Source organism: Salvia hispanica, chromosome 1 (genome assembly GCF_029641045.1).
Source record: "Salvia hispanica isolate PSC_SH4W2 chromosome 1, Shi_PSC_v1, whole genome shotgun sequence".
NCBI lineage: Eukaryota > Viridiplantae > Streptophyta > Magnoliopsida > Lamiales > Lamiaceae > Salvia > Salvia hispanica.
The window spans coordinates 45021466-45041074 of record NC_142692.1 but is presented as its reverse complement, the minus strand read 5'-3'; the positions used below and the strand labels follow the sequence as shown (position 1 = coordinate 45041074).

General features: G+C 35.8%; 3 protein-coding genes across 5 annotated transcripts; 2 read left to right on the top strand and 1 right to left on the bottom strand.

Annotated features, from left to right (window-relative positions):
• The first annotated feature begins 4147 nt into the window (after window positions 1–4147).
• Window positions 4148–8318, top strand: LOC125218507 (uncharacterized). Of its 3 annotated transcripts, none has more exons than XM_048120187.2 (7): window positions 4148–4334; window positions 4490–4576; window positions 6383–6411; window positions 6498–6663; window positions 6744–7041; window positions 7411–7587; window positions 7675–8318. In XM_048120187.2, the coding sequence occupies exons 1-7, from the start codon at window positions 4233–4235 to the stop codon at window positions 7770–7772; spliced, it is 957 nt and encodes a 318-aa protein (XP_047976144.1). In that variant the 5' UTR covers window positions 4148–4232; the 3' UTR covers window positions 7773–8318. The 3 variants fall into 3 exon arrangements, with proteins under 3 accessions (XP_047976144.1, XP_047976145.1, XP_047976146.1); XM_048120188.2 differs by having other exon boundaries at window positions 4152–4334; window positions 6501–6663; XM_048120189.2 differs by having other exon boundaries at window positions 4152–4334; window positions 7414–7587.
• Window positions 8319–9036: 718 nt separating this feature from the next.
• Window positions 9037–12879, top strand: LOC125221584 (AP2/B3-like transcriptional factor family protein). The gene is made up of 7 exons (XM_048123726.2): window positions 9037–9291; window positions 9382–9483; window positions 9575–9609; window positions 9703–9862; window positions 10466–10672; window positions 12185–12281; window positions 12679–12879. The coding sequence occupies exons 1-6, from the start codon at window positions 9163–9165 to the stop codon at window positions 12227–12229; spliced, it is 678 nt and encodes a 225-aa protein (XP_047979683.1). The 5' UTR covers window positions 9037–9162; the 3' UTR covers window positions 12230–12281; window positions 12679–12879.
• A 25-nt stretch (window positions 12880–12904) lies between these two features.
• Window positions 12905–19354, bottom strand: NQR (ARP protein (REF)). The gene is made up of 17 exons (XM_048123725.2): window positions 19020–19354; window positions 18766–18947; window positions 18364–18469; window positions 18129–18205; window positions 17190–17277; window positions 16570–16759; window positions 16356–16482; window positions 16019–16099; window positions 15707–15808; window positions 15503–15598; window positions 15276–15350; window positions 14580–14699; window positions 14209–14337; window positions 13720–13797; window positions 13436–13522; window positions 13259–13345; window positions 12905–13168 (listed from the first exon to the last, which is right to left on the bottom strand). The coding sequence occupies exons 1-17, from the start codon at window positions 19246–19248 to the stop codon at window positions 13118–13120; spliced, it is 1905 nt and encodes a 634-aa protein (XP_047979682.1). The 5' UTR covers window positions 19249–19354; the 3' UTR covers window positions 12905–13117.
• Window positions 19355–19609: the final 255 nt, after the last annotated feature.

Genomic DNA, 19609 nt, shown 5'->3' with positions numbered 1-19609 from the left:
ATAAAAGAAATATGTGCAAAGACACGAAATGATTTGAGAATGCACTTATATTATGCCTTTTTTACTCACAAAATTTGAAAAACTTTTAGGTATTGATTTAGTGTAAACCTAAAGATAGGTATTTTTTTCTCAAAAACTAAAAATAGGATAAGTTTTTGAGTACTATTGGAGCAAAATACCTATCCCATTTTAGGTTTTAGTGTACCCTTGGAGATGGTCTTATTGTACCATATAAAGTACTACTATGTTTTATTATACTTATATAAAGTACAAAAATGAAACTATTATATAAAGCGAAAAAATCAATCGGGTATTAGGTATTTTTGGTAATACCCAACATTTGAGACATCCTTAATTTAATTACCTGGTCCCAGACCCGATGCCTGCAATTGCGGGTATTGGGTACCCACTACTTGATGGGTTTCGGGATCTGGTACATACCCGATATCTGATATCCATTTTCCCACCCCTAAGTAAATTATAGGGAAATGATAAATATCATAATTTTGTGTGCTTTCCTGGGGAATTTTGATCCACCCTCCTATAATTCAAGTATTTTTTAAAATTATTCTATAGTATTCTCGAGAAGTGGAACTTTCCGATATATTTCCAACAAAAGTATTAAAAAAAAAAACATACACATTTATGTAATGATTAAAAGAATGTGAGTTCTGAAAAATGTTATTCTTAAATCATCAATTTTTCATTAGAATGAGGAAAAAGAAAGTAGCTTAGTTCAACATTGCTAAAATGAAGCAAAAACGCTAAAACCTAAACATAAATATCTCAATGCATAAAAAATTTAAAATTGCGTAATTTATCGAGTACATCTCACACCTGGATTTTCTTCAATCCTAATACATGAGCCCGTCTCCAATAATTGTGGGTATCGGGTCGGGTAATACATACTACTCGTTACCCATATTAACCTTTCTTGGCAATTGATATATCTATTACTTATATTTTAAATTTATTTTATGTTTTTTTTGTTGTTTTTTATTTTCAGTTTTAGTTTTGACTAGTATAGAGGATAAGATTAATTTAAGTTTGTGCTTATAAAATAATACACCTCCAGGGTTGCATTAGGGTCCTATTACACTCTTAGAGTCTTTCCTCTTCTTAATATCAACCATTAGATTGATGGAATGGATGGACTAGATTAAAAGGGCCAATCTGATCCCGTATTGCATTATTTGTGCATTTTCGTGCATTAAAAGGGTAAAGCAGTAAAATAACACACTACACAATCAGTTTCGAAACGGCAAGTCCGAAATTTACGCGGCATTTTCATCGACCTCTCAACTCCCCTCTCTCTCACTCCATCCCATCAACTCTCTCTTCTCAAAAATTCTCCCCCAATTCCACAAAACCCTAGCCGCCGCCGCGAAATCAAGTTGAAATCAAGTTCTACCAACGCTGCCTGCCGCAAAATCTCCGTTGGTGGACCATTCCCGCCGTGGAATCTACGTCGGTGGACGATTCCCGCCGTCAAATCACTACGCGCTGTCTGTTGAAAAGCGAAGCGTCGCCTTCCAAAAAAAAGGTTTGGTTCTGTTTTTTTTGTTTGGTAGGCAAAAACACTCCTAAACATCGATTGAAGTCAGAAACACTCTTAAACAGCGATTTATAGTTTATAATCGTAATAATTCACAAAAGTGTTTGGCGCGATTTTGTTGGAAAAGATGAATTTGTGGTTATTAGAGTTAAGGTTTTGCTCATACTTGCTATAAAAATTCGTGAAAACCCAGTTGGATCTGGGTTTCATCGATTTAATTTACAGTTGGTGTAATGCACAAAAGTTGTTGTTTTTTTGTTGGAGAAGTCGATATTGTGAGCATTTCTATGTACTGAATGCTTGATTTCTGGCCAATATGTACACTGTTGGTCATTTTTTTTGGGCGATACCACACTGATATATGGTTGAAAACTAACCGATTTTGGCACTCTCGTCGCGCAGATATAGAATGAATAAAAGAGCTCGCGCCTACAAAAGCCAGCCAGAACCCAATCAAGGTTATGCATCATTCCAACATTTTTTGTAGGTGATTGTTCTGTTCTGTAGGTTATTGTTCATTTTATTGGTTGGAAAAGGTGTTCATTTTCTGTAGCTAGTAATTGAGTAGTATAACTAGGTTTGTACATTAAATCTTCAGATCTGTGCATTGTTGAATAGAGGTCGTGCATCACTTGTCTTTAGCTTAGGTTATGCATCATTCCAACATTTTTGGTAGGTGATTGTTCTGTTCTGTAGGTTATTGTTCATTTTTTTGGTTGGAAAAGGTGTCATTTTCTGTAGCAAATAATTGAGTAGTATAACTAGGTTTGTACATTACATCTTCAGATCTATGCATTACTTACTGTAACGCATAGATTATTTGTTGTTAACCATTGTTTTTCCTGTTCTGGACAGGGTCTAAGCACCATCGGATTGAGTTCGAGCAAGCAGTTGACGATGTTATTCCCTTAGCATTAGCTCAGAAACTTCGACAAAGGTTAGCCGCGGAAGAAGCTGGAACAAGTTTACGCAATGAAGACGTGGATAAAAAGAAACCGAGGGTGAAGAAAGCCGACCACCTGTATTGTCGACAGAACCCCACCGAGTTCATTTCATGTAGACAGAAGCTGACTTCCCGGCAAAGTGAATGATGCATAAAATATAATATTTAATGCATTGATATAAACGTGGTAATGCACATTAACAAATTTATCCAGTAATGGAATATATAAAGTGAAAGATGCATAGGATATAATATTTAATGCAATGATATAAACGCGGTAATGAACATTGACAAATTTCTGCAATAATGGAATGAATAAAGGAATTGATGCATATAATATAATATTTAATGCAATGATATAAACGCGGTAATGCACATTAACAAATGACTCCAGTAATGGAATAAATAAAGGGAATGATGCATAGAATATAATATTTGATGCAATAATATAAACATGGTAATGCACATTAACAAATGACTCCAGTAATGGAATAAATAAAGCGAATGATGCATAGAATTTAATATTTAATGCAATGACGTAAACGCGCAAATGCAATTTACGTACTAATGTTTCAACAGCGTTTTTTCTGGACGATGAAATATTTTCAACGGAGAAGAAGGGAGAAAAGATTGCACAGAAAATTTGGGTAGAATCGTTTATTTCTGTAGAAAAAACCGATACAATCATGAGAAGAGAAAATCAAGGACTTACCATAACTAACTATATTGTGTATTCCTAATCAGCCCTTTTCGTCAAATTCAATGATTAAAAATAAATAAATCAGCCTCTATTTTGGGCCATTAAATCTCAAAAATGGAAGGCCAAGATTAAAAAGGACAATAGAACATAATATTAGAAAAGGATATGAATACATCCCTACACCTCCATATTCTAAATCATAGACCAAGAAAATAAGATTAAAACAATTACACTTGCACTTTTATACTTTTAACATTTCTCAAGTTTCGTATTTATAAGATTGCATCTTATTCATTGGATTTTTTAAAACAAAACGTGAGATATTTATTATATGAGTAAAATTGTTTAAAATCATATTCGCTCGCAGTAATTATGAGTGGTTGACAACTATCATTACAAATCCCAATAAGCAATTCATGGCAAACATTTAATTTATGAATAATTGCATCTAAAATCACAAAGTTTGTAGCAATTCTTTGTTTGTCTCATACCTTTCAAAATTTTAACGATAAATTAAAAAATACACATATTGAAGTATTTGTTAAAATAAAATATAAAAGATTAAAATTTATAAATGTATGTCTTTACGAAGTATTTATAGTACAACTATAAGCGCATTCTCAGACACACAGAATTGTGTTGTATTACATAAGTGCAGGTGCCGGTGGAATGGGATGCAATGCCATTCAATAACATGAATTGTAAAAAAGAGTAGAATATGATTCACCAGTAATATTTGTCGATATTTATATTTCATTAAATAACCCTCCTATATATAATTCTAATCGGAAGATAAAGCTGGAGCCTGGAGCTTCGATAAATAGTCAAGAACAATTAGGTAAGCAATTCCAATAATTCAATTTAGGATGCTATATAGTTAAAATTACAAAAGAGCCCCTAAAGTAACGATTCCTTTCTCTCTCACCACAAATACACATATAAACAAACAGCTGTTTGTGTACAGATTTGAACACAGTAAAAAACTTTTGGTAGTGAAAAAAGTTGGGGAAAACATACAACTACAAAATTTGCTCATGAGAACCTGTAAATTGAGACTAGAATCAGACGAGGATGAGGTCCAGATCTCTGATGTCTCAGATTATTGTCCGGCAGGCTTCACGGATTCCTCATCTAAGGTTTTCTTTATTTTTACTTTTTTTGTACATTTTAATCTACTTTTGTACTTTACTAACTGATTTATGTCCAGGTTTGTTGGTTGTGTAGCTTGCATATATAGCAATTTTATAGTTAGATGGTTTTTTCTAGTTAATTTGATATATTTTGCTTACAGCAAAAGAAGAGGAGGAGGAAGAATGTGGTGCAAATAGATAACAAGAAAAAGGGTGTTTCAAGAAAGCTCAAGTCTAAAGATATACAAGTGAGAATTTATGATTTCCTTTGGTTAATATTATGTGATTTATGCTTGGATCCATTTCTATACTATACATATACATACCTTTATGTTTTGTTGATTGTGATTTTTTGGGTTGATTATTGTTAAATTCTCTTGTTCTAGTTAATGCCACTGGGTTTTTTGCCTTATAAGCCAATTTGTTGTGATGCCATAAGGGTTTCTTCGGTTTCTGGAGGTCTAGGGGTAATCGGCGATTTGAGACGTTTATGCGTTCTCGTACAACTAGATTCGATTTTTCCCAAATCTTGAAATGCTCAAACTCATTTCACGTTTTAGTTGTGTAAACGCGTTATTTATCCGGGCACCCCGGAATAGATTCCGTATTCGGTTACTTTGGCTGGCCAAATTTAGCTAGTTGGCTGATGTATCTGTAAACAGGCAATAAGCATTTGATGCTCTAATTTCATCGCTTACGAATTGTAGCAATTAAGCGACCTTATGGCTGATAGTTGAGTCGTATATCTTTTTTGGGTCATTCCAAGGTAGTTGAGTCGTTTCTATTTTTGGCAATAAACTTTATTTTGACACCTACTTTCCTCTTTCTTTCTCTCTTACTTTATACTCTTTGCTACTTTATTCTTTCTCCTCTTACCCTTTAAACATCAATTTCTTAATTCCCGTGCATAAAGAAATGCATCAACTATCTTGGGGGCCGAGGAGTAGTTCCAAAGCAATGAAGGCAACTTACAGTGATATTCCTGTTTGTATTTTTTATAGAACTTTTTGTTAGGTAACTTTGTGCTATGTTTGTTAACTTACTCAAACTATGAGACTCGACATCTTTCAAAAGAAAGTCAGACAATGACGATTGCCAGGATTCATGAGATTCCATGTTCATTTCGTGATTGTCCTCGATCTTGAGTTTCATGTTATGAGATCATTTGGCTTTCTTGATGAACTTCATTATCATTTGCCTTGGCACAAATTGAAATTCTTGTATCATCCCAATATTTAGTTGAAGCTGCATAATTGGTACCTTTCAAGAACAATTAACTTAAGATGGTGATAGAGATATTAACTTGTAAATCAAAAGAAAAACAGTAGGGTTACAAGAACAGGCATACATCAAAAATGTTTCTGTTGCTCTTAACTAGTATCCACGCCCGTGCGCTGCACGGCTAAAATTATTTTCATTCTCTCAACCATTAATCTTGAAACGCTGAGTGTGGGCAAAATCATTTCGCGTTTTAGCTATGTAAACACGTTATTTATTTGGATAACCCGACATAGATTTTGTATTCGGTTACTTTGTATTTATTGTGGCAGGTCAGATTTAAGCTAGTTGGCTAATGTATCCTTAAGAAGGCAATAAGCATTTAAAGCTCTAATTTCATCGCTTAGGAATTGTTGCAAAATGGCCCATAGTTGAGTTGTTTCTTTTTTTTGGCAAAAAACTTTATGCTCTCAATACTTAACTTTTTCTTTCTCCCTACTTTATTCTTTTTCCTATGTATTCTCTTTCCACTTGACATTTAAACATCAATTTTTTAAATTCCGCAAAAAAGAAATGCATCAACTATCATAAGGTGGAGGGAGTAGTTCCCAAAGCAATGAAGGCAATTTCCAGTGAGATCCCTGTTTGTATTTTTTATAGAATTTTTTGTTAGGTAACTTTGTGCAATGGTAATTGCACAAAGATGGTGATAGAGATATTAACTCGTAAATCAAAAGAAAAACAGTGGGGTACAGTAACAGGCATATATCGAAACTGTTTATGTTTCTTTCAATGGTAAATCATGAGCTGATGATAATTTCCAAATTTCCGAACAGGCATCAGCCAGTCCCAAGAAATCAAAAAGGTGAACTATCTATATTTTTTCCAATCTTCATGTACTTTCGCTTGAAGGTGAAAAAAGTGCTGATTTGTGCGCTGTGAAATGTAAAGCAGCATTGCACGAAAGAGGACCAGGTTTGCCGACCTATATGACAATATCGAAGCTCAGTATTCTGTAGTGGAGCGAGCAGAAAGAGTGGGACAACATTTGGAAAACGAACTACCTCATTTTGTGAAGTATATGCTCCCATCAAATGTTTCACATGGATTTTGGCTGGTAAAACTATGTAAACATTTTCCTGTTTCTGTAACATGTTAGAAACGGTGGTGGGATAACATTACTCCTTATTATGACAGCATCTACCGAAGAATTTTTGCAGTAAATATTTGCCCAAACATGATACATCGATTGAGTTGGTGGATGAATGGGGAAATGAATACACAACATCTTACCTTATCGATAGGCATGGGTTGAGTGCTGGATGGAGGGGCTTTTCCATATCGCACAGGTTGCTGAAAGGAGATATACTGTTTTTCCATATGACTGCGCCTTGCAAATTTAAGGTACACATTGTGAGAGTACACGATGCAGATGTTGTAAGTGCAGCACTCTGTCTCATGGATATGGATGCTTCTGCCAGCGGAAGCGGCAATGGTTAGATACCTCTTTCCTTCAACTATTTTACAATGCATTAAAATATTCAGCATAGAAAATTGTGGAATTGGAGGCTTCAATTCCGAATCCGATGTTTGGTTTGCAAAATATTTGGATTTGGAATTGAATTACAATTCTACCATTTGAATTCCATGCGCACACACACAACACACTGCGCACACACGCTGCACAGACTGCGCACACATGCTAGTGCTACATACTATTTTCAAATTCAGTTTCTTATCAATTGCATCACTTTTACCGAACAAGGGTTTTGGAATTGAATTATCAAATTCAATTATGTTCTAATTCCAATTTCGTGTACCTAATGACCCTTATATATTGTGTTGTCATGGCATCTTTTGAAAGAAGTTCTCGTGAAGACAGACAAGAGGAGAGGGAGGAAGCGTAGAAAGACAGAGTATGTGGAGCCTTATCAGCTTGACATTGCTTCTCCAGTGGAGAACTTTAAAGGCAAAAACTCAATCCTTAGCCCTGTGGCGGATCATAGCAGCAACCCTTTTAGCGCCGACATGGTTGAAAAAGGTACAAACTTCGTATTGTTCCCTCAAAAAATGACCTGGAAATGAGATCCTTGGAAATCATAACCGACCTGGGAAATGTTATTTGTAGGTCCTGAAATCACAAATCAGCACCAAACGAATGACCTCTGCTATCCCGAGACATCATTTTTACGTGATCATGCTTGTGAGGGCGTCACTTGTAGATAGCTGTGCAAAGTCTCGAGGTTGGTTGTAGGCAGTATGAGTTTTTGAGTGGATCCAGGACATATATAGATGCTTCAAACTTCGATTTACAACGTGGGGATGGTGAGGTGGAAGATGCAAATATTCGAAGTTAAAGTAGAAATTCTGATAGAAGGCCTTGAATATATACTGGCATCGACATCCAAAGGTAAAAAAGAAACTAAATATATTTAGTTTGATATATGCTTCTTAGGTACTACAAGATGTTCATACAAAAGCTTCATTATCATGGTCTTGTCTTCAAGCATTTTGCAATTTAGTGTAATGTTTGAAACTTGGGAAGTTTTGGAATCGAAGCGTATGTTCCACTAGCTAAAAGAACTACAGTTTGAGTTTTACAATTCACAGTTGTTTTGTATTTTACTGCAAATTTGAAGGTGTTGTATGGTTAATTCATGATCTTCATAAATGCATTAGTCAATTAGGATTTAGGACAATGGTGGTCCACTGGTGTTCTAATTGTAAGAAAGATTGACTCATTTTTATTTATATTTTAATTTTTTTTGTTTAGAGTAAGTATGATTTTTTTTACCTTATTCAGTCGAAGTTTAGATCGATATTTAGTTGGAAAATGAAGAACGAAATGAAATTGTGTGGCTCATTTAAGCTACTACTAGTGCCACACCCGTGCTGTGCAATGCACGATCCAATTGATTTTCTATCTGCATTATTTTTGTAACAGTGAATTCACATTTATGAAATGAGAAACTATATTATTTTATCAAGTTCTAAACTCACAAATATATACACGTAACAATTTATTGTACTAATAAAAACTAATGTATTCAAATAAGTTTTGAAACTAATAATTACACATAAAACGCTCCCCAATTATGAAACTTTTCGACCTCTACTACAAAAACACTTAAGATCACCTATATCGTTTTTTACTCCATTTCCTACAGCCTGATTGATGTGTGCAAATCCAAGTTACAATATCTTAAATTAGATGTTTCAAGTTATTTAATAAATAAATTTATTGTTATAGAAAATTCCATATTTTATATACACTTATGATTTATATGTTGAATTTTAAAATTTTGATTTATAATTTGTTTTACTAAATATATTGAGGATATATATAAATATATTTTGTATTAAGCATTGTCTGACGCCACTCCATAGCATAGCACCGAAGTAGCTAGAATCAACTCCCGAAAATAGAAAAATTGCATCATACACACAAAATGCATGGTTTCGAATTTGAATTTTGAAAAGTGGGCCCAGCAGGAATTTTGGGAGGGAGAGGAAGGGTTTTATTCCAACGGTCATTCCTTGCTTCAATTCCATTTTCCATCGTTCTTCTCCAAAAAATCTACTAAAACCAGAACCAGTAGAAGCATCGAAGGAGAAAATGGTGGTGGCGAAGAAATCCGCGTACGAGGAGAATAGGCAGAAGAGGCTGGAAGAGAACAAGAGAAGAATGGAGGAACTCAATCTCAACAAGCTCGCCAACTCTCTCCACACTCCCAAGCCTTCTCCGGTATGTGTGCAGTGCAGATCCATTCAATTATCACAACCAATACTATTTTGCACTGCTGTTTTCAGTCGATTCTACATTTTTGGCCTGCAGATGAAGAAGGTGAAGCCGAAGCTGCCGAAACAGCCTTTGGATCCCTCTTCTGTCCGCCGATCTAGCCGTGTTGCAGATTTGCCGCCCAAGAGCTACAAAGAGGTCTGTAATCTCTATCTACGTCTCTCTTTCTCTCTCTCTCAATCGATCGAATGAAATAAGCTAGGGTTATTTTGTTCCTTGTTTTTGATAGGTTGCGGTGCTTGAAGGAATGGGGAAGCCGAGGAGGTTAGCTCCTCGCTCTTTAACTATTAGATTGTTTTACGGCATCAATAGATGTGAATTTTGTGAGACCTGATTGTTGTGGCATTGATTCTTCAGTTATCAGAGAAGGGATCTGTTGAACAGAGTGTATGCTGGGGATGAAGAGCGGCAGTATGCTGTGCAGAGGGCGGAGGATCTTCAGTCGAGTTTAGACCAGGATGTTCCGAGCTTCATCAAGCCTATGCTTCAATCTCATGTTACTGGTGGCTTCTGGCTGGTATGTTGGACAGGAAATTTTACATCTTTCTTAATAATGAAATGTTACTGTGTTATGAATACTGATAGGTCTTGATTGATCATAGCTCTTTTGCATTCTCTAGCTTCAAAAGTTCTTGCTTTATTGACTTGGAGGAGAACACAAAACAAAAAGGGCTACTGGTCCATAAAGTCATAAACTTTGGTCGAAATTTGGTATTTTACGTGAACTTAAAATTGATCGCAAAAAGCATGAACTTATGCAGTGTAGTCAATTTCCCACGAGTTGGAATTCCAGAGAAATTTGGGGCAAGTTTTTAAACTCAAGTGACACATAGAACGACATTGTTTACACCCATTAAAAGGTATATTGATTGGTTTGTCCAATTTAGGGGAAATTTGCTACAAAACGCAAGTTCATGATATTAGTGACCAAAGTTTGTGATGTTAGGGACCATCTCTTGGTATGAAATAGAGAAAAGATCTTTGCATTAGGTTCTATAATCTATAGCATGGTTAAGTCTTGGTATGAGATAGATAAAATATATTTGCATTAGATTCTACTCCATAATCTATTACATGGCTTAAGTTTGGAAGTGATGAGTGCTATTTTGCTGTGAAATAGGGTCTCCCATCCCATTTTTGCAAGACTCATCTCCCAAGTCGTGATACAACTATTAGTTTAGTTGATGAGAATGATGAAGTCTCTGACACCAAGTACCTCGCTCTAAAAACGGGTCTGAGTGGTGGATGGAGGGGCTTTGCGATTGATCATGAATTAGTGGATGGAGATGCTCTTGTTTTCCAATTAACTGAGCCGACAAGTTTCAAGGTAACCCCTACACTATTTGGTTTAGTTACTTGCTCTTTTGACTAAGTGTTGTTAAAATCGTGCTTGGGGCGCCGCTGCCATTGCCTCAGGATGGCTGGGGCGAGCAGGGGGCGCCCTCATTTATTCCTCCGCATTCATCTCTTTGAAATCTCTGCTCTCTTTTATTCATTTGATTCCTATCTCCCTTGATCCTCTCAATATCTCTCTCCCCCTATAACTGGTTAACAATATTTGGACTCACTTATGGTGGGGCTTTGCCGATTCATTTTCTCCATTACTATGTAATGGGGATTCCCTATGCGTATTCATACCTATGCACTTAAGCCCATTTAATTTTTTATAATTCTTCTCATCTTCCTTACTCTCAATATATCTCTCTCCGACTGTAACTGCATTTAGGCTCATTAATGGTGCTTTGCTACTTCATATTTTTCCATTAGTGTGTGATGGGGACTCCCTATTCCTATTTATTCTTGCTACTCTGTCCTTCCGGAACTAACTGCGCTGCCCCCGTGGACCTCACTATTCCTATTTATATCTCTACACTTATGCACGTTAGTGCACCCTGGTTCATGGGGTGCGCTCCTCGTCGCCCCTCTGCCCAGATTTTTACTTTATTCGCCCTGATGCGCCTTGCGCTCCTAACAACACTGCTTTTGTATGTATTTGCCGATTGTGATTGACATGTTACAACATCAAGTAAATAGGTGATAATTTCTCTTTGCATACTATGCTTAGTTTCCTAGTATGTATCAATAATAAGCCTTCATCATTAAAGAAACCCTCTTTTATCTTCAAATTATCATTTCTAAGGACTATGAATATACTACTTCCTCTGTCCTATATAAGGTGACATACTTTTCTTTTTAGTTTGTCATAAACAAGAAAACATATTTCTATTTTTGAAAACACTCTCCAATTAATACACCCAACCATTTTTTTTCTCTCCTATCAAAATATTCAACCATCTTTCTCTCCCTACACCCAAATTTTCTCTCTCTTGATAAACATATTAACCAATAACTTCTAAAAATTTTTGTCAACTAAGAAATATATCATCATAGTTGAGACAGATGGAGTAGTATAATAATGAGGTTTACTTACAAACTATGAAAGTACTATTTTGCTCTAAAATTACAATTATGGAGTATTTCCTTTGTCTCATAAAAATAGGCCATTTGGTGATGACACAGATTTTAATGCATAATTGATAAAGTAAGGAAAAATAAGAAAAAGTAATTGAAATAGTGCAGTAGATGGTGAGACCCATAAATAATAAAGTACAAGAGAAGGAGAAAATGTTTTCATAAATGAATATGGACTATTTCTATAGTAGTGGGTACATATAATCAATCTAATAGTCTGATATAAAAGTCATATTGATATGTCTAATGTCTTAGTTCACTTTTCACCACGACCATCTTTATTTGCTGATCAAATACAATATATCCGAGTTCAAAAAGTCAGTATGTTGTATGAACATATGTTAATGGGTCCATTGTGCATATACAGGTATACATCATAAGGGTAAACGAACCGGCAGAGAGCAGCAACTAAAACTTCAAGACTGCCCTACCAAAAGTCGGATTTGAATGGCGTTACTGATCAGGTATTAGTATTACCCACACTTTTTTGGGGCTTCGAAGTTCGACTCTATTATGTGATTGGTTACTACTACTACTACTAGTGACTAGTGTTTACCTCTTTGCAATAAGAGATCCAATAAAGTGGAAATAACAATTTTCAAACTCCCTCTATTTCACTCAAATGTCCACATTCTTGAGTTGCATGAGATTTTTAGGAGAAGTTTGGTGGAATAAGTAGAGAAAAAAGTTGTTGAATATTTTAATAAGGAAAGGGATTTCTTTCCAAATATAGAAAGTGGACATCTTGAATGAGACAAATTAATAAGGAAAGGTGGACATCTAAAGTAAGACGGAGGGAATATATCAGATCTGACCTGCACATGTGTATATATGTTCTCATTTCACATCCTCATTTTGCAGTTTCTTCATATTTTGTACACCCCACCACCAAGTCGTGCTGACAAGGGAACAATTGGCCAACAATGGAACCAATCACTCTCAATATAAGCTATTTTGGAGAGAGAAGCTTTTGATGTCTGTGGCTTTGAGACTGACTATATTTATATGGATACTGCATGAATATAATTTATAAAAATTCATGTATTGCGACGATGACATAAATAGTGAATTGCTGGAGACAAATTGATTCACATAAAAGGCACGACCAAAATCCAATGCCACAAAATAATATTACATAGAGTTCTGAAGTGTGTGGACAATACAAACCTTAAATATGGTTTAACTGGTTATTACAACTGATAATCACCGTATTCTATCAATCTCCTAGACTGTAACTGTAGAAGCTTATTATTGATCCTTGCAAATGAGTTGCAGGAATGTATACTTGGCCACTGTCCACTCATAATTTTGCAAGGCGATTGTTGAAAGTTGGATCCATACATACAACAACCTGCGATAATAAGAAACATTCAGCAAACTATCTATCTGGAGTTTGCTACGAACCCCCAAAATGGTAAGATGTGTACTAGTATAAAATTACCTTGCCGACACTTTTACCAGAATGAAGATAGTTAACTGCATCAGCAACTGAATGGACTCCCGAGAATGTTTTGGGGTCGACAATGACCTGATGATAAAAGCATAAATGGAGAATAGGTTACATATTAATGGATTAAACCAAGTATGCATGAACAAGAGAAGAAATACTAGTAATTACCTTAAGCTTCCTAGAGGTGTAGAGATCCATTAGCTTATCCAGATGTTCTTGCCAAAACTGGGCATATTGTACTAGAAAGAAACCAGCCTGGACAGTTTTGGAGAAGAAGCATAAAAATGCAATTTGCCCATTATTCCTCTCATTGAATGGAGTAAGCCAAAAGTGATGTTAAATTATAACTTAAACTTCAATACAAACCTTCCTATTCACTGAAGAATATTGTAAAATTACAGTTGGTAAAGTAAAATTCAACTATATCCAATATGAAAATGCACAGGGCTTACCACAGTCTGGCTCTTCGCTAGAATCTTTTCGCACAATCCAGTATAATTCCGTGGCTTCCACCCATCTTCCCCTTGATACTACAATCATATGGTTTGTTTTATGATTGCAATAAATTAGAACCAATATGAAATTGTGATAGCAGTTAAGGCGGTAATGGCATGATGGACAGAACAGAAATTATGAAAAGGAAGAAAACAGAGAATAAACTCAATAGCTAAGTGAATATTAGAAGTTATAAAGATTACATAAAGGCTCTTCTACTCAACAACATCGAAGTAAACCTAATCCTGGAAGACTCGTGAATCAAGACTCTTTAAACAAAAAAACAACTGATAAAAAAAATTAAAGATAACTCCTACAGCTAATCTGCAGGGGAATGATCTCTATCAAACTGTAAGTTAACCAATCTTTAAAGGTTAGAAGAAAATGACATATGCCAAATGACAAAAGTATCCAGAAATCTTATGCTTTTGACTAAAGGTACTAACCTGAGAAATCATCCCAATCACAATTAGGCGCCCATAGGTTGCCAAAGCGTTCAGGCATAGATCAAACATTTCACCACCAACAGACTCATATATTATATCAACACCTTTAGGGAACTCATCTTTCAGAACCTGACCAGGAAATAAAGCATTATAAATATTTGGATGTCCTGCAGGCGGCCTAGTTCTATGAATTATAATATTCAAATAGTAAAGTGGGAAATAAACTGAAAATGAGGAGATGGTCAGATAGCAACTCAAAACAGAAAATTTCATTTTTTACCATCGCAGCCCATAAAGGTTTGCTGCTTCCAATTTCTATGTTTTAGACACTGTATTGAATAAATTAAGAGGTGAAGATATTAGTAACGTACAGTCTTGATATTCTCAGCTTTGTAGTCGATGACTCTATCCACTCCCAAATCCTTCAGAAGCCTGGCCTTATCTTTTCCTCCACAGGTTGCAATAACCTTATTTCCAGCTAATTTTGCCAGCTGCAATTCAACACTCTATTTATTTACTTAAAATGAACAGTAATCATCTTTCATGAAAGAATGAGAAATCATTAAAAGAGGGGGAGTCTAAGGGGCCTAAAAGAATCATTGCAGCCATTACGTAATCATGCGATGTTTAGATGGTTCTTGTGTTTCTAGAGACGAATCTCAAAAACAAGGTTTTAGAAAATGCAACCTATTAGGAAGAAAAATGCATGACAAAAAGTGGAGGCATGTGTTTCTAGAGAAGTAACTGGGAAAGAAAATGTAGTGGATCACAAAAATATCATAGCCTTTGCAGTTCAACAGAGTCGGAATCTGGCATCCTGATAATAATATGCTCTAGATTCAATCACTCCACAAAAGCTCAAAGTATTTGAAGGCTCTTATCAGGTTAATCAATAAACTTATGTTTTTTCCTTTCACAAATATATCCATAAAGAGGCAGACCACGAGGAATTCTTCATTGATACAAAGATAGAGCATAATGCAAATATACCAAATTCTTACCTCCCAATATTCAAGAACTAGGAACAGTTTCTTTTAACTACAGAAAATTTCATCACTAAAATATACCTGGACAGCAAATTGCCCAGTCCCTCCTGCAGCAGCAGTGATTAGAACTGTTTTCCCCGAGTCCATTTGAGCTGCCTACAACATCAGCAAAAGGAAGGAGCAATTGTAAGAGTTAACATTTCATATACTTCAGTCTGTGAAACAGAAAGAATTAATCTTCTAAATCCATTTTAAGCCACTCACGAACTTGAAAAGGATGGAAAAGAAAAACCTAGAATGAAAAATACCTTTTCTAAAGCTATCGAGGCTGTTAGCCCAGATGTGAGCATAGCAACAACTTCTGGATCTGGTCTTGCCACAGGAAGGATGTGCTTTGAAGGAACCTAAATAATAGGAAAATCTATGCTTTCAGTTATCATACAAAATTTATAAAGAGAAATGCTAAGGAGAGAAATGTACCAAAGTATGTAAAAAATAAACAAACGTATTACCGCAGTGAATTCAGCATAACTGCCATATGTCATAATTGCAGCTGGAGTCCCAACCTTTAAGTGCTTAACTGAATCTCCAATAGCAGCAATTATACCCACAGCCTGCATATCAAGGATGCATTTGTGAACTGACTTGAAAATGACACCAGATCACACTTGTCCTTAACAGAATGAAATTTTCATTTGGGATGTGAATTTCACGACTTCTTCCGGCAAATATATTGTACTCATGCAGATGTTTACATGTAGCAGATGATGTTGAACAATCTCAAAATTGAAATAAAAGAATGCAGACTGGGGATTTCTCCTAACCTCAAAGCCAGCATCAAAGGGAAGCAAAGAAGCAGTGTCTTTACTGCTCCCACTAAAGTATCTTCCTGAGCTAAAATTCACCTGTTAAAAATGACCATACGCAATTACAGATGTCAATATTTTGTAGAGAATTAGATATACATACTCCCAAAAAATATTAAATTCTCTCTCGACATTAAGGTCATATGTGCTGTAATAACTAAGACAAGTGGGTCTGTAGTTCATTTTACTGTTTACGTCATACATGTTAGCCAATTAAAATAGAAATTACTATAAATAAAAAATAACCATTAATCTGAAAAACAGTTGCCATTAATATTGAGAGAAATAAACTTACATCACTAGCATTGACCCCAGCATATATAATCTTCATAAGAACATAATCAGGTTTAAGCGGCAATCTCAAGGATGCCCGTACTACTCTTGTTGCACTTTGGAAATTGTGACTTAGAGTGTGTACAACTCTGAAGGACATGATTGAAATAATGATATGTTAGGGTAACAACATAAGTGACTTGAGAACAATAGGTGACCTAGATACATGTACCTACATCTTATCAAAACTTTGAGGGATTTGAACATTCACTGGCAAAACATCTGCAGACTTTTTCCTTGAAGCCTTAGGACGAACTCGATATTTCTCTTCTTCTGCGGGAGTTGGCCAGTACTCAAAGCCCCTTTTATTGGATATCCACAAGCAAGCCCCAGCTTTACTTTCATCGATAATAAGGTCAAAGGCTCCTACATAAGTCAGAGGCTAAAACCAATGTTAAGATGTAGTTCGTTGTATTAAGGACAAACAATTTTTATCAGCTTTAGAGGATGCAGAACTTGAAAAATAATGAGCTGATTATGCAAGCCTATTTCTCATGGCTGAGAACAATTATAGGTGATCTAAAACGTGCATTCCTGCTATATGAAACAGCAAGAAAATCTTGGGGTCCAGAGAATAGCAACACACAATAGACGCATAATCAGGCTACTTCGCCATGTACTATTGTAAATCATGCCATAGTTACTCCAAACAGCCTAAGTTCAGATACTCTGAAAAAATACAGTTTTCAAGAGCATAAAAGAATAAACCCCAAGTGTCCCCATTAGATTCATAAGTAGACAAATGAGAGATCATGACTATACTGACATACAGATAAACATTAGGAGTAGAATTTACCTTTAACAACCACCTCCATACTCATGAAGCCGCCAACCATATCAATGAACTTAGGGTCCATCTTAGCAGCCAACTCGGTTTGAACAAACTGCATAGAGTAAGAGTTGAAAGCTATAAAACTACAACCCTTAAAGTGCAGTCAAGTTGGGCTAGCAACCAGATTAAGACTGAGATTGTCTGGTGTTATATACAGATAAAAAGTTGGATGAGCAGGAGGTTAGTCGTACTACACTGCACATCCCAAAATACAAGAATTCAACACCTAAACACTTTTATACTACCTACATAAGCCATCTCTTGCAATATACAAATTAAACCAAGAAAAGATAGAAAATTAATACTATTATGCCATAGTATTCAGAATGCTGATAGAACTTTTTGTGATATGGTACACAAGAGCATACTTAATTAAAACATATTGAAAAATTGCCAGTCCTCCCAGTTCAACTTAAATGTCTTGACCCAACAAAACTTGCCCAAAGCATTATAATACAATATTCAACTCAAGAACTCGTTTACGACAATCTTCTTTTACTCGGAAAGTTATGAGGGGTAGCAGGTGATTCAATACTAGGCCATACATTCACCTATACCTCACGTTCTTCTAAAAAATTCATTTAAGAGGGCTATTTTTATTCTTTATAAAACGCTACTTCATTATCTATCTGCATATGGTTCTTCTAGCTTGAGAAGTTGACAACAACAATGGATCCAATGGATCCAACTGAACAATCTAAAGTTTGTCATTTGGGAAACAAGTTTTCAGCTGATTTTATAGCTCCTTCGAATATATACAGGCGTGTTATTATCAATTATATTAAATTTCATTGCTTAACCTATGCTTAGTAGACATGAGTTTACTAAGCATACCAAATATTTTTTCTGCAAAATTAGGAGTTTTATTTTCATTGAGAAAAATAATCGATAAAAGTAGCTCACCTCAGGGCAAAGAACATTAACACGGATTCCTTGACGCTTGTAAAGAGCCAGCGATCTGGTGAATAGAACCACCCCCCCTGCAAACTTTCATTAATTCAGGACAATATGACTATGCTAATGGTAAAACTTATAATTACACAAAAAAAAAAACTACATAAAAAATAAGTACATTAACTATTTGTAGATTGGAAACAAAAATTTGAGTACACTCAACAGAAGTCAAGGAGTTACAAACCTTTCGCGCCAGAGTAAATAGGATCAGCATACATTGGGTATAAACCTGAAGCTGAGCCAACATTAACGATGACACCAGGTTTCTTTACTTCTTTCATTGATCGAATCTGTGCACTCAAAATGATACTTTAGTTCTTAGAATCACAAGTAAGGAGACAGGCATAAACAGCCTAAACACCATAATCAGATGCCACCAAAAGTTATAGCCTATAATAGAATGATGAACAACTTTATCTTAACACAACAAGCTGATAATTTATATCATATCATCATTAGGTGCAACATACTACAATGAAAAAACACTGACAAAATACTGAACAAAATTAAAGAAGGACAAATTTTCATCTTAATTTGCAAACATAGCAGCTTCGAATTGATTTCAATTTAAAACCTCAACTCATACCGCTAGGCGCGTGGATTCAATCACTGCAACAAAATTGATATCAACCGCACGCCTCCATGAATTAAAGCCGTCGGTCTGATCCTCGTAGAAGGAAATCGGAGTCGCGATTCCAGCACAGTTGATACAGATATCTAATCCGCCGTAAGTGTCCACGTGCTTGCGGAAAGCCGCCGCGAGTTCATCTGCCGCAAAATAAACATCTGAACACACTAATTCACGCAAAAAAGCATAAAATCCGAACACCGCTCACTTACTTGAGTTGGAGACGTCGCATCTGGAGAACAGCACCGGAGGAAATTTGAGGTCGGTGTGAAACTTGCGAAGTTGTACCTCAGCCAGTGATGCAGCCTGTATCCCTTTGTCTTGAGAGAAATCAATGATTGTGATGAAAATTCCTTTGTGCGCGAGAGCTAGCACCAGTGCTCGGCCGATGCCGGCGGCTCCGCCGGTGACGATGGCTGAGAGGCCGGGCTTTAGTTCCATTGTCGTTTTCTATCGCTGTTGACTAAATAATTAAGCAGGCCGCATACATACGTCTATATATAGTGCGATGCATTTGTCAATGAGCGTGTGTGAATGAATAAATAGTTACGTATATCCTGTTTCGTCCATCTCGAAGTTTGCTCCCAGGACGGTGAGATGATATCCGATTTCTGTCCAATTTTACAATTTACAGTGTGTGTGTGACCACTAATTAAAAAAAAATTAATACTACTAATATTACTCTATGCTATAATACTAGTACTCTGTATTTAATTAAAATCGATTCAACAGTCAATTGTACACCTAGGAGGGGCATTGCTCTCAGCGTTATGATTGCCTAAAAGATGCGAGTGCGACTCAA